The sequence below is a fragment of the Dendronephthya gigantea genome, unplaced genomic scaffold (genome assembly GCF_004324835.1).
Source record: "Dendronephthya gigantea isolate DGI-Jeju-01 unplaced genomic scaffold, DenGig_1.0 000209F, whole genome shotgun sequence".
Classification (NCBI taxonomy): domain Eukaryota; kingdom Metazoa; phylum Cnidaria; class Anthozoa; order Malacalcyonacea; family Nephtheidae; genus Dendronephthya; species Dendronephthya gigantea.
In genome coordinates, this window is record NW_021163219.1 from 77,368 (window position 1) to 93,209 (window position 15,842).

General features: G+C 36.8%; 1 protein-coding gene across 1 annotated transcript; it reads right to left on the reverse strand.

Annotated features, from left to right (window-relative positions):
- Nucleotides 1-1,217: 1,217 nt before the first annotated feature.
- LOC114539628 lies at nt 1,218-2,775 on the reverse strand. Its single transcript, XM_028560245.1, has 2 exons — nt 2,664-2,775; nt 1,218-2,529 (listed from the first exon to the last, which is right to left on the reverse strand). The coding sequence occupies exons 1-2, from the start codon at nt 2,773-2,775 to the stop codon at nt 1,325-1,327; spliced, it is 1,317 nt and encodes a 438-aa protein (XP_028416046.1). The 3' UTR covers nt 1,218-1,324.
- Nucleotides 2,776-15,842: the final 13,067 nt, after the last annotated feature.

Below are 15,842 nucleotides of genomic sequence, written 5' to 3' on the forward strand. Positions count from 1 at the left end.
GGAATTACACCCGGAACCCGGTAGAACATAGCCGAATCCAAAGTTGTCCAAATTCTTTGTCATGGACGGTCGACGTTGGGTGGTTTTGTAAGTTATGCGCATGCGCGAGTAACATCTGGTAATCAACGAACGTTCGGATTGGCTAAGACAGAAAGTTTGTATTTCAATGAGAACGTCAGCAATTTATATTAACTGTCATTTCGTAAACATTTTTGTAAAAGCGTTTCATAAACTTTGTGCAAAGAAAGTAAAACGAGAAGAAACAAGATATATGAAGCATGACAGTTAGCAAAGATGAACGTGGATACAGTCAAAACAAAGCCGTGTAAGAGGAATAATTCATAATCTGCAAGCTTATAATGTTTTCAAAGACAAAGGGTACGTGTTTACTTTGTTTATCTCAAACTTGTTTCGCGGTAAGAATGAGCCGTATTTGTATACTTTTCGGCTTTGTATGCCGTTTATTTGTTAAATTTTCATTTTTTTATGCAAACGCATAAACCTGTGAAAGGCTATTACACCTTTGCTTTAACTTCAAAAAGTGTTATTTGAAAGTGTAATTTGAATTTTGGTATCAAAAATACACACTATATTTATAAAGTATCAAACTTTTAGCCGCCGGCGTCGACTGCAATTACAGAATAAAATAACATTTGAAGTTTTTTCTTTGTCTGTGAAGATTTTGTACTGTTTTAATCGTTTGAAACTTCGATTTTAAACCGTTTCTTAATTGCTGGCATGGTATAATGCAGCAAAATTGAACGGGCAATATTTACACTACTTTTCTGATTATTTTTGTATTGAATGATGGAAACATTAGCTATAATATACTCGGTAAAATATAATAGGACTGATTTGAGTTTTGTGTCATTTCATAATATAAGTTTAGGTCAGGTTAACTCAGGAAATTGTGTACTTGGTTTGAAATAGCGAGGGGTTGCTGCATGCATGTATTTAACAGTTATTCTGCGAACTCGAGTCGTATATGCGCTGATAGCTGACGAGGCGCGTAGCGCCGAGTCAGCTATCAGTCATATACGACGAGAGTGAGCAGAATAACTGTTTTATTATATACACAAGCGACAGAATAAAAACAATTTTCAAATTTATTCGTAATATAATTAATAACTGAAATATTTTACTTAGTAATTCAATAATTCAACCTTCTTACTTCCGTCATGTGCAATGAACTGAATACTTAATTAATCAAGCACGGCATGCAAGTTCGATCGCTTTGAAATCATTATAAAATCAACATTACTGAACAATTTTTAACAGTTAAAAACGTCTTTGCGACCGATTAAAAGAATGAAATCCATGAAGCTCAGTTATAAATGTTAACTGTACAGTTTTGAATTTGAAACACTGGACTTGAAGCCGTAAAGTTCTTCGCTTGATTTAGTTGGATCGCTTGTTGCTGTTTGTTGACAACGGTAATTTGATGGTCGTGTTTGGCGGATGAAGCAGAAATACAAGATTCTCGTTGAACCTGATTCTCTTTGTCCTCAAGTATGGTTGAAGCAGCTACCGATTCGCTCTGGCTGATGTAGTTACTCAAAATCGAAGACATAACTTCTTGTTGACTCGAGGATGGCCGGCTGCTGTATGACTCGATCGATGTGTCGGATTTGTGGCCAGTGATTGATTTGATTAAACGGGTCTCAACGTTCGCGTTTGCTAAGACCGTTACGGATGTGGCCCTAATGGAGTGGTTAGTTAAGGGTGGTTCGATACCTGCTCTTTTTGTCATGACACGAAGCAAATTGCCGAGAGTCCTCTCACCGACAGGGGAATTTGCATACCAGATCAGGTTGTTGACATCAAATTTGTTGGCATTCGCGTCTTTTGGACGCTGGAACAAGCTCTCACAGGCTGGGTTAAGATGCTTCAAATAATTCTTGATTGTTTGGACAGGACAGGTAGAAGAATCTGGTATGCTATAGATTTTGCCGTCGGATTCGTCTTCGGGATCGTAGAGACCACCTTGGTGATTTTTTGTTGCCAAAACAGAACCAGCAACTTCGCGATTTAACTCATAAAAGTCCTTCCCGTCTGGTGTGGACCTCAAGATCAGCATGTTTGGCTTCAGGAGCCGTTGGTTTTCTCGACCTCTTTTCCCAAAGTAAAACCAAACTGTGCGAAACAGTTGTGCGGGGTCTAACGTGTCGGCGGGACCTAATTCACCGGAACGGAAGAGCTGCTGAATTTCTTCTTTGGAAATTGGTTTCTTGTGAACTGTGCCAGCTATTTTCCCCGACTTTCTTAAATCTTTGACAAAGGCATCAAGAACTTCGTTCGCTTCGGCAAAGGTAGGGTCACCAACTATGCTAAACCCTTTTTTACACTTTTTCTTTAAAAACCTTTCGATGGCAGCCCTAATAGCTTTCATTGTTGTTTTTTTGTAATACGAGCCGTCTTTCTGCCTGGCAGACGTGTAGAACTGCTTTAAGCAATTATTTAATTCTGCTTTAGACATCTCTGTTATGTACTTGTCAAATTTTTTTGAGCTCGTGAACCATTCTGGAAATAGAGCAAAAGGAAACCGAAAATTTCATTATTAAATGCCCTTTGTTTACAAAAGTTGTATCGTGGTTTTTTGTACGTTTTAATTGCAGAAAAACATAAACAAAACCGTATATTTTGTAAACCTAGTTTTAACCTACCGTCGAATACTTTTATTCCAAAATTTGTCGTTCTTTCAGTGCATTTTGGCGTGCTTTTCTCAAGTAAAACTTGAATTTCTGTTTCGCTTAACTCCCCAAATCTTTCTGCCATTTTGTTTACTTTTCTCTACTAGACATATATGAGCTAATATCTGTCTAGTAGGGAGCCAATCAGATTGCACATTAGCTCATATCTGTCGCTTGTGTATATAATAATTCTAGTTATGTGTATTCTGGCGTTTGCACATGCTTAAGGATTAAAGTATTGAGCGTGCTGCTACTGATTTCAACAAATTCCACCCTATTTTCAGCTACATTAAACATAGCTACTTTAGCGGTGAGTCTACGGATGATATTTTGGCATTTTCAAGCACATTTTTATTCACACATAAAATGTCTTCATGAGATAAATCTATGTAGTGTAACGACGATTAGCCAACTTTGGCAAAATAATATATATGCCCGAGCCGGTGCGGAGCACCGTGCGAGCACTGGCGTAGCTAGCATCGATAATTGGGGGGGTCCATATTCATATATTCATGTAAACAGACAGTAAAGACAATTGATTTGAAAGGAAATTAATCCTGCGTATCACGAATATATGAATATGGACCCCCCCAATTATCGTCCTGGCTACGCCGCTGCGTGCGAGGGTACTAATTCCACTGGGAGATTAAATACACCGGAACCGTAGCGGAATCCAAAGTTGTTCAAATTCTATGTGATGGACCGTCGACGTTGGGTGGTTTGGTAAGTTATGCGCATGCGCGAAATTTGAAGGAATAAAGACTTGTAATCAGCAATGTCCAATGAAATATTTCACAAAGTTTTAAAACTGAGCTTATTTTTTTGGTAATGGATACTTGATATGTTGTTTTGCAAAGATAAAACCGGCTACGAAGAGCTATCACACTATTGTTTTACCATTGTTTTACCATTGTTTTACCATTGTTTTACCATTGTTTTACCATTGTTTTACCATTGTTTTACCATTGTTTTACCATTGTTTTACATTGAAAAGGGTTAAATTTTGATAAAACAACAAATGCCAATTTAAAGCTTTTAAAGTCGACCGCGAATATTAGCAGCATATTCAAAGAACAACATTAATTTTGACGTTTAGGCCCTGAAGATTTTGTATTGTTTTGAAGTTTTGAAGGTTGAACTTTTAATCATTACCAAGCTGCAAGAGTCTATAAATTGTAAATGGGGCTTAAACTCATAAATTTCCAGCTTCAAGCAGCTAAAAGACAGGTGATGTTTAATTGCACTTTAACTATATTATACATTTGATTACGAATAGCTGTAAATTAGTAATTAGCTCATTTGAGTCATATCATATAAATATAATTTTAGTTTTTCCTAGCTCAGGAAATTGGAAATTGGATTGGATTAAATGGGCCAAGTATTGCTGCATGCATGTATTTCTAGTTAAAATATGAATTTTGCATGTATAAGCATTGCACGTATTAATTAGAGTACTTTAATTTGTATGCATACATTTACGCCATACTAGTCCCTAGTCCTCCTTAGCGCGGCTTGCATTCTTGAGACGTCACCGGTTTGAACGTGCGGGAGAGGACTAGCAAAAAATGTTTTGAATTCTTATTCAAAAATCGCGGTAGTACTGATCTCAAAATATTGAATCAGGGACAAAGTCAGGGACAATTTTTGAGATCCCAACATTTTTGTGCTAGGCCTCTGAGTGTGGGCTGCCCCTTCATAACTAACAGAGCGCGCTTGCAAGGCCTGGGACCAGGCTGCATTTAGGCTACCTTCACAACGTAAGACCGCCTTCATTCTCCGTCTGGATCTGATTGCCTTCATCATTGTCCTAATCACTATGCTGTCGTTCTGTAAGTTATAAAAAATCGGCAATCTGCAACAACGACGAGGCCAAAAACTGTGAACTGCTACACATCTTAGGAACAGAAAATTCTAAGTATCTCGAAAAAAAAGAAAGCTACGAGTATTATACCATCATGCATGCTAGAACCAGTTCGTCTAATTAAGTCGATCGCAAATAATTCTAGGGCTATTTTTAACTTTATAAGCTCATTTCTTGAACGCCGGAATGCTATAACTAAGAATACAACAACCACCAAAGCACAAGAACAGCACAACTCTAAGCAAATATGTATGGAAATTGAAGGACGCTAAAGGTCCTGTTACACGGTACCATTTTTCTTCCAACTTGCAATGCAATTCTACTTTTGAGAGATGTGTATTTGGGAACAACGAAACTTTTGTGTTTATCACACTTCACGCACATTACTTCTGTAAGACTCTTCACTATTTTACATCTCTTAGAAGTGAAATTGCATTGCAAGTTGCAAGAAAAATTGCACCGTGTAACATGGCCTCAACGTCGGGTTAAATTATTATTACATGGAAAATAATTAAGAAATGTAACGCGTATTCATATGATAACCTGTTTATCACACATACTCGAGTGCCTTTAATCAGCTCTGACCTCAAGTTCACTATTATTGAGAAGAAATAAGGCTTTAAATCATTTTGGTTTATAGCAGTAGCTTTCAAATCTTTTTGCCGGACCTCAATATATCTTTCAGAGTAACGTGGCCAGAAATGCAGGCCATGCATGCGTGATTTAGCGCAAATTTAAAAATCCGATATGTCGTTCCGTATAAGATATGTGTATGGAATTATTAAAATTTTATCTCTATGTAACCCACAATTGAGAAGTCATGTTTGTCCACGCCCAAAACATAAATTTGATCGACCTTTAAGTCTTTAACCACTAATCTTTAAGTCTAGATGCCTGTGTATGTCCCCAAGAAAGAATTTTTGTGGATAAAAATTGTACATAAAAATATATACTCCGAGAGAATATGTGTTAGTATTTGCTTTGGAGGTAAATAAATCTCGTAATACTTGTCACAATTAATAAGCGTGCAAGTGTATTGTCATAAGCCTGCAGGCTGGTTGAGCTAACTTTTGTATTTCTTATAGATGGAAAGTTACAACCATACGAGACCAAATTTAGGTGCCGGAATGTGCTATGAATTAATATCATTTCCTATACAGGATCAGTTTTCTTGCCACTCCCTCTAAAACACATGAAAACATTTCGCCTACAATTATATGCATGCATGCAGGGCAATGCCTATATTTAGGCATATAGATAAGAAGAATTTTGAGTCTTTAGTATTTGCTTTGAACGTATAGAATTTTTTCTATAATAATTATTGTCGCATGTGATTCTTGAAATACATCAATTCATTTCTGGTTTCATCGCTGACTGTTACCGTTATCTATTATATAATTTAAATAATAAATTTAATTTAATTCAAATAATTTAAAGGGAATGATCGCCAAATTAATTACGTCGTGGAAGGATTCATGAAGTATGGTCAAACGGTACAAGATTTAGAACTTTTCTTTCAAAAAAAAACATCGAAAGAGTTGTTTCATGCCTTTAACATAGCTCTTACTTATAAAGTGATTCGTTTTTTTCCCATAGAATGGGGGTATAACGCTAAATTTTGAAGAGGGTATGCGTGATTTCATTGTTAATGGAAAAGGCGTTGGTATTCAAGGACAGGTGTAGTTATTTTTACTCTCTTAACTATTTCATTACCTGAGAAAAAACGAGGATTATTTTTTTAGGGTTTTATATAGCGTCAGAAAAGCTAAAGAAATTTGAAATTTGATGTCAGATTACTGAGCATGGCAGGGGTGGATCCAGCACTAGTGCACTAATTTGCATTACAAAACAAAATGGCTATTTTGGGCAGTTTTCTTGTGTCATGCAAATTAGTGCACTAGTGCTGGATCCACCCCTGGAGCATGGCTTGCCAATCCTCCCAATAAAAGCCTAACATTAATTTTAGACTTTGATCGCTTTCCAAGCTACTCTTACAAGCGGTGATATCGGACCTAACTACGCCGATGGCGCAATTAAATTCAACGACGTGGCTTTAAACATTGGAAAAGGCTAAAATCCAAGCACTGGAAAATTTACTGCTCCCATTGCAGGTCTTTACCAGTTCACTGCAACGTACCTTCAACGTGATGGATACAACTCTGGCGTAAAGCTAATGAAGAATAATAATATAATCAGTGAAATTCATGCAAACCACAAAACCTACGATCAACTGACAAAAACAATTTTTGTAGTTTTGGCAAAGGGCGACACATTCTGGGTTGAGTTGCGTATGTATGTATGTATGTATGTAAAACTTTATTTACTGACGCTAGCCTTGTCAACAGCAGTTGTTGATTTCCACAAGGGGCGTCATGACTATAAGAAAAGTACAATTACAAATAAAGAAGAAAGTGATAAAATAAAAACATAGCTATATACAAGAGATTAAGTTGGAGTGACCGGTGGTATATAAGGCCCACAGTTGATTTTATCTACCTATTAAATCGTGCTACAAAATATTTGAAAGAGTATATTGATTGCGCTTTCTTAGCTTCACGCGGAAGATCATTCAAAAGTTTAGCACCACTGTACTTAAAACTTTTTTTATGAAATTCGCGTCTCGGTTTAGGAAGGGCCAGATCAGTGTAAGAATTTCTAAGGTCGTAATTAGTTTGAAGAGAGTTCCTCGTCATCAACACCTCCTTCAAGTTTGGTGCACTGCAATTGTTCAGAATTTTGAGCAATAATATTGCCTTGCTCATAGCTCGTCTTGAATCTAAGTTTTCCCATTCAAGAGCCCGAAGAACGTCAGCAGACCTGATTTCATAACTAGCGTAACGGTAGTACCTTTTCCATTTATGGAAGCGGTCGATTTACCGAATTCGGTGGATTTCTTCTTTCAGCCAGTTTCCAAATTGAATCACAATGAGCAGAATTAAGCGCTCACTCACGCATGCACGCTTGCGTTCCCTGAAATGCTACTTACTATATCATTATATTATCCTAATTATTTTGCACGTTTTATATAATTTTATGATCACTTTCTATTAAAAAGTGACCAAAGTGCAAGGTCACAGCAGCATGCAAGGAAACAGCATGGTCACGGTAAAGATGTCCACGAATCTTTCAAGTGCATATGCAGGTCAAATGATTTAGAGAGCTTTAGTTGTTTATTTGTTTGTTTGCATGTTTGTTTGTTAGGTTGGTTGGTAGGTTGGTTGGCTGGTTGGTTGCTTTTTGTTTATAGATAGGTCGATTAGTTGTTTTTTTTGTTTATTTATTGGTTGATTGATTGATTGATTGGCTTGTTTGTAGGTTGGTCGCTTGCTTGCTTCTTTTAATTTATTCACCTATTTTCCAAATATAAAATTATAACGTGCGGTGTACGGTGTACCACCAGCATGCGCATGAAAAACGCGTAAGTGGAAAGCAGCACTAATTCCAATAAGTACTGACATTTTTCAACTTACAAAAACACATTCACAAGAACACAAAGTGTGTAGAAGGACGCGCTACCATAGACGGATATTAGCTCATAATGTTTATAATAGAGAAACGTAAACAAAATGGTTGAAAGATTTAGGGTCCGTTTATTTGTCAAAATCTGTTTTTATGTACGTTATCTTCAAAAAAATTATTAGATATTTGCACAAGTTTTACAGTAAAAATGTACACCAAGCTGCGCCGATCGAAAGGGCGACAAACTTTGGAATGAAAGTGCGCAACAGTATATTGGTCAAAAAAGGTTGTTTTTTCTGTATTAAAATGTTTAACAGCATTTTTGAAAAAGTGTATTCAGTAATTAATATTCAAATTACGAATTACGACAGCTGTTTTATTCGGTGCATGCATGTGTAGATAAATAGTAAAACATTTATTCTGCTCAATCTCGTTGAATGCCTAACTTGGCCTCGCGCGCCTCATCGGGTAAAGCGAATATTCATACGAAGAGAGTGAGCAGAATAACTGCAAAAGATACGCGACCCTATAGTTCGGGAAACAACTGAACAACATAGATTAAGATAACACACCCTAGCTCGTATACCTAGGCGCTTTAGCAGAAAAAACATACAACGTCACATTCAAGTATTATGATAATAGAGGTCAGTTAAGGAAAAGCGAACGCGAGTGGGTTTTTGGGATTTTTTCGACAAACGAAGGTTTTGAAAGGAAATGATTTCAACATGTTACTTGCTAAATGAGTAGTAAAATAACTAAACTCAGGTTTCTAATCAATTCACTTTCAAGCTCAACTTGAAATAAAGCGAAGAACGAACAAAAATTCGCAAAACTCAGGCGATTCGAATGATATGTAGGGAAAGCCCTGGTCGGATAAATACTTAAGATATTTTGGATCAAGCATGCCAAAATATAGTCTTTTTTTAATACTTGGCCGGAAGAAAAGAGTCCGGGAGAACTAATTAGAGTTTTGACGTCATACCGGGCACGGAACAAAATCGACTAGTGTCACATTACAGTAAATATATGTCGTATGCATGAAAATGTGTATACTTTGCGTTGCAAAATGCCGGCTAGATGTGTCGTACACGGTTGTTTCAACACACCAGATGCTTAAAATCAAATGTATAATAGAGATTTGCGCCCAGAGGCAGTAAGGAGACGAAAGAAATGGATAGACTTCGTTAAATTCAAGCGCGCTGAATGGGAGCTATCACGTGAAAGCCATCTTTGCTCCAAATATTTTAAGTCTGATGACTTTTTGGGAATTCGCCTGGTTTAGAACAAGGCACATCCCCTCGCCTAAAGAGAGACGAAATTGGGGTTAACCCGTATCCAAGGGTACAAATTGCGGTCGTAAAACAGATGGACTTGTCTGCGAGATCTGCAAGAGCGATTCGATGCAAGGTGAGAATGTTACAGTTAATCATGTTTTAGACTTAATGATCGAAAAATTATTTCGGTAGACGGTAATTTATTAGAGTTGGACATTTTAAATGCCCTATTAGATTATGAGAGAAAGCGCATCCCATACTACCCATTGTGAGGAAACAGAACCATCTGTTACAACAGATTGGGACACTAGCGCAAAGAGCAAAACACGTTGCAAGGAATGTCAACAACCCATGAAAGGGAATAATTAAGTATGTTGCAAATTGCCCATGGAACAAAAGAACTGAGAACATAATTTTTCTTATTTCAATTTGAGACGTAAAAACACAAAAATTTTGACCGATAGATCTTACTGCGCAACCTTGTTTGCGGGGCCGTAGCTAGAAACTTCTATGTATTCATATTATATACACTGGGGGTGTATATAATATGAATACATAGAAGTTGTCTAAAAATGAGGCCACTAGCGAAAAGTGTTAAAGCAGTAAGGTCTATTACTCACTCCATGAAAGTAATCACCACACAAAGATTAACTTTCACGACCCAACGTTTCGTTTCATTGAAACTCGGTTTCTTATATATACTCTCAAAGTGACGTCATCTATCAATCAAATGTAAATATTCTTTTGGCAAAAAGCTTCCGTCATCCCTACTAAGGGCACAAAGACTCGCATTAACGCCTTGTCCATAATGATCATTAGTGGTAATGACTTTTGAATCGTTCCACCCAATGTTATGGTTAGTTTGACACACGTGTTCCGAAACGTGTGTGTGTCGAGTGTCGAAACGTTGGGTCATCAAAAGGCCGTTTCGAACTTAGACAGTTCCAAATTAGCCTGGGCGGAACACGTGTGTCAAACTAACCATAACATTGGGTGGAACGATTCAAAAGTCATTACCACTTCTGATTTTTAATAGAATTGGAGCAGCAAACGAAACTGATATATCTTCGCTGGAGCAAGCTTTGAACTTATTGTTTCTCTTTCAAGACTTTTTATTTCGCCGTTGTTTCTCCGGCTCTGTTCTGTGCTAAGTGATTTCAGTTCGCAGTAAGTCGCAAGCATCAGCGTACATTTTCATGCTTAGCAGGCTGGGCTTTCAACGGCGACGGAAGTAGTGGCGAGCGACCACTTGAAGGCTTTTTCTTCGCCGATTTTTTTTTGCCGAATTTTCCTCCATGTATCTTACTAAGCACTATACTATACTATACTATAAATATCACTATAAATGCCACGACGAATCCTGGCGTTGACAATTACTAATCGCCTCCGGAATTAAATTCATGCAATCATTTTAAGCCCGGTACAGATGGTACAGGCATGCTATCATTTTAAGCCCTGTACGACGAAGTTTTCCTTTGCAAGTTTTCTCGACCAGTTCACTTGCATGTGTGTACGGCGTAAAATGTTTTCCTTGCCATAAAACTTGGCAAGGGAAACCTGCCGTCTTTATGGAGATTTATATATTGAGCACAGTCGAAGATCTTCGCTCATGCAGTTTAGACGGGAGACTTCCAGCCTTCTTCGGTACGTTAATCACCGACTGCTCAATTTTGTGTCACTCTCCACCGTTGTATGAGAAAGGAGAGCTTTAAACGTCCCCTTGGTAAGTTGGCTGCATTTTGTTTCCATGCAGACTGACCGAGCTGACTTTTGTAATTCCTATAGTTGAACAAAACATATATCACATTGCGGCATGGGATGTGTTATTATATAGTATCCTAATGCGCTTAAAATCTAAGTCTTGGTTCAATGGACGTCATTTTCCACAGGATCAGTTATCCTGCTACTCCCTCTGAAACACAATAAAACATTTGGCCATACAGCGTAATAAATTGATAGATAAGAAATAAATCACCTATATTTTAATGCACAGTGATTTAGCAATTTTCGTAGCTCGCGTCCAAGATTACATAAACAAGATTAATTCTAATTTTGATCCAATTATATGTTTTGAACGAAGTAACTAGTGCGATAAATTATATGTTCAAGAAAGTGGAGAGGACATTAAAATACTGGCCGTGAAGAAAAATAATTTTTCATATTGGTTTTCACAACTCGCAAGCAGGTATTTCGTTTCCATGCAGGCCGAACGAACTGAGATTTGTAATTCCTATAGTTGTAAAAATTACAAAACAATCAGCAATCAAATTGCGGTGATGTAATATGTGATGAATTCAGTATATCGTAATACGCCTAGAAATAAAGGTTTAAAGGGAATTAATTTCGAATGGAATTATACACACTTCAATTTCAAGACAGGAACAGTTAATTGAAAAATGAGTCAGCTATCGGTCCTCCAGCATTAACTTAGTCGCGAGAGCATTGCACCTGCATCGCAAAAGCGTAGGTTTTATTCCACACGGTCTGACCCGGAAGACCGATAGTTGAAATTAAGACCCCTTGAACCTCTAGAATTTACCTGCATCGAGTGCAGTGTAAAAAATCATAATTAATTTACCCTCGCTTAGAATCTATGTTCAGTGGACGTAATTTTCAACGGGAACAGTTTTTCTGCTACTCCCTCACCTCCCTTTCCCTGAAACACAGGAAAACATTAAACATTTCGCCCACATACAGCGTATAAGAAGAAATTGATTTAATCACCTATTTTAATGCACATGCCTCAGTATTTTTCTTAGCTGGAATCGAAGGTTTCATGAACAAGATTAATTAATATTCGATTCTTTAAGTCAGCAATTACGTTATGAACGAAAAAACTCGTTAGTTAAATACATAGATAAATTTTGTAATGATTTTTACAACTCACACGCAATTAGGCATGCATAATTGCATAATTATAATCATGTTTTTATAAACGTGCTGTCTGGCCGCGCTGACTTATTCCTATATATAGTTGGAAAAATACAAAACTATATCAGAGACCAAATTCAGAAGCCGGTATGTGTAATGAATTAGTCCAGCATAAATTATTTTCGTCAATCATTTTCTATAGGGTCAGTTTTCCTGCCACTCCCTCTAAAACACATGAAAACATTTTGCCTATATATATGCACGCATCAATGCATGTCTAGATCACTAGTAAACCCTTTTGTTAAAAGAAGTTTTTATTTTCTATTTACGCGAGGTAGTAGGATCTTGACAGTGGTGTACAAATGTTCATTAATGTTGTCTTCTTGGTCTTCTCTTGCTCTTCGGATTCTTTGTCCTTTCGGATTCTCGTTGTTTTCTGTCTTGTCTTTATCGTTAGTTCAGTAGAGTTGAGCTTCTCTAACGTTTCACATGCATTTACTCCGTTATTTGGTACACTGAAGGTTCGGGTGTTGTGCACGCCCTTTTATGGAAACGGTTGAGAGAAACCTGCACACGTCATCAACCAGAGTGGGCTGATTCTTATCCAACCAATCAGCTTTGTAAGTTAGAAATGTGGGTTAGTCTTAGAAGTTCGTTCCAGCTCTCGTATCTTGTTTGTTTAAGGCGTTGCCGCACAAGTCTAGTTGGTCTTCTGCTCAATCGATCAATACTTAAAAATGTTCACAAATTAAAATATTTATCATCAACAACTAGTAAAATTTACAAACAATACCTCTGTGAACAATATCTTTTAACTTAAACTATTTTCACTCTCATTTTATCGAATTGAGCGTTTGATGACGTAATTTATTACATGCCTGACCGCACAACATTTTTAACACAATCGATTGACATAAGAACTTGAATGCCCCACAGCACGCACATTTTTTTTCTAAAAATGCGACGATTAAGATAAGTGACGACTTAAGACTGTTTATCCAGGTATTAGTTCTGAGAGGGTGATAGATATTTCACCTTATTACTTTATAATCCCACGACATGTCATACATGAAAGGGAAAGGCGGTCATTGATTGCTAATGGGCGAAAATTATATTTACTCAGGCGTCTTGTGGCAAAAATCATTCACTAATCCATGTAATGCTATTGATATTCCTATTTTTCCAGCTATGTTTATATATGCATATCTCTAAACACAATAAAGCCTTGCGTGACACTTTGAAGGTATAGATATTTTTGATAATAATTTTCGTATCTGATACTTAAAATAGATTAATATATCTCTCTTTTTATACCCGATAATATCCGCCCGCGGTTTTACATAAATTCGCTGATTTAAGTAAAAGTCAAGATCATTTTGAGGAAGCTTTTGCAGAAGAAAGATCATCAAAAAAAATGTCGTGCCTGTCGTCTATTAACTTCGTTTTGCTTGGTCTCGTGCTTGTTTCCACTGGTCAATTTGGCGTCTCTAACGTTGTAAGAGAAAAGAAGGCTTTAAACGTTCCCTTGGTAAGTTGCTGCATGTCGCTTCCGTATGTTTTAAATTAGCTTTGGGTTTTGTCAAATATGTTGAACGTGTACAAATCCCGCCCGATAATTAAGGTGTGAAATGTTTTAGAACCTAAATACTTTCCTTAAAGAAAAAAGTATGATTAAAAGAGTTGTCCCTTTCCTTCAACACAATTCCTGCTGAGAAAGACATTCGTTTTGTTTCTCATAGAATGGGGGTATAACGCTAAATTTTGAAGAGGGTATGCGTGATTTCATTGTTAATGGAAAGACGTTGGTATTCAAGGAAAGGTATATAAAGTCTTACGCGTAAACGATTTTATTAACTGAAAATAAATATTTATATAGTGTTATTATTGTCTTATTGTGCTAGCAAGGTTAACTAATTTCGAAATTGAATGTCGGATTGCTAATCATAGTTTGTTAATCATCCCAATAAAAGCCTAACATTAATTTTAGACCTTGATCGCTTTCCAAGCTACTCTTACAAATGGTAATATCGGACCTAACTACACCGATGGCGCAATTAAATTCAACGACGTGGCTTTGAATATTGGAAAAAGCTACAATCCAAGCACCGGAAAATTTACTGCTCCCATTGTAGGCCTTTATCAGTTTACTGCAACTTACCTTCAAAATAATGGATACAACTCTCGCGTTAGGCTAATGAAGAATAATAATATGATCAGTAAAATGCATTCAAACTACAAAAGTTACGATCAACTGACGAAAACAATTTTTGTAGTTTTGGCAAAGGGCGACACTTTCTGGGTGGAGTTGGTTAACGGTAGTTCCTATGCCATTTATGGCGCGAGTGATGGATATACCGAATTCGGTGGATTTCTTTTGTCAGCCAAAATCTAACAAGAATCACCATGACCAGAATTAAGCGTTGCCTGAAGTGCTACTTACTATATCGTTATAATTGTTATATATTCCTAATTATTTTGCACGTTTATATTAACTCTGTATTGAAAAGGAACTAAAATCGATAGCCTACTAACTTTTCTGCCTGAGTAAACTTTTGCAGATAATTTAGTTTAAATTGCTAACACTGGATGTAAGAGTGAAGCAAAGTCTCATTTCTAAAAAAATCTGACTTCAGCAAAAAGGTTAGTAGGCTATCGAAATATAATTATATCCAGTAGCTGAAACTCAACCAAACTGACACGGTGACCGATGACATTGCCTATTTGACCTTATTATCGAAGGCAGGCCATTTATGTCAATCTTCGTTTACAGCCAGGCCTGGTTTACAGCCGTGATAATAAAACGGATGCATGTTTACGTCTATGTTTAAACACTCATACATCGATTTTGTCTTTGGAGGCTGAAGGCTTTCTAACGCTTAACCCGAAACTTGTCCCAAAACGGCGCAAATGTATATATGCATATAAAGTACAAATTAATTTGATTTAGGTAGCATATAGAGCTAATAATTTATTTTACGTCAATCATATCACGCGCATCAAGCCTTCAGACTAATTCGTTAAAACCGTTCATAAACGTAAGTCGTTCGAACGCTTCTGATTGAACGTTTCACATGTGGGTTGGCGTTAGAAGATCGCCACAGCTCTCATATCTTGTTTGTTTAAAGCGTTGTCGCACCAGTCGGGTTGGCCTTCTTCTCAATCAATCAATACTTAAAATGTTCACAACTTAAAATATTCATCATCAACAACTAGTAAAATTTACAAAAAATACTTCTGTGGACGATATCTAATTTTATATTAAAAATTTATACGCAAGTTATAAATTTGCGGTTAATGGAAATTGATAGACGTAAGAGCTTACATTTCCCTACAGCATGCACATTTTTTATAAAATATGACAGTTAAGATAAGCAACGTCTTAGGACTAATCCAGGTATTAGTTTTGACAGGGATATAAATGTTTTCACTTTATCACTTGTTTAATCCGATAATATGTCTACATGAGAGGAAAAGTGGTTAATCATTTCGAATAGCCGAAAATTACATTTACTCAGGCATCTTGTTGCAAAAATCAATCACTTATCCTTGTCATGCCAGTTGATATTCCTATTTTCCACATATTTTAATATGATATATATCTGAACACTATAAAGCCTTGCGTAACAAGTGCAGGCATGTGCATATATAATACCTCTCGTCGAATACCTAACTTGGCGCCGCGCGCCT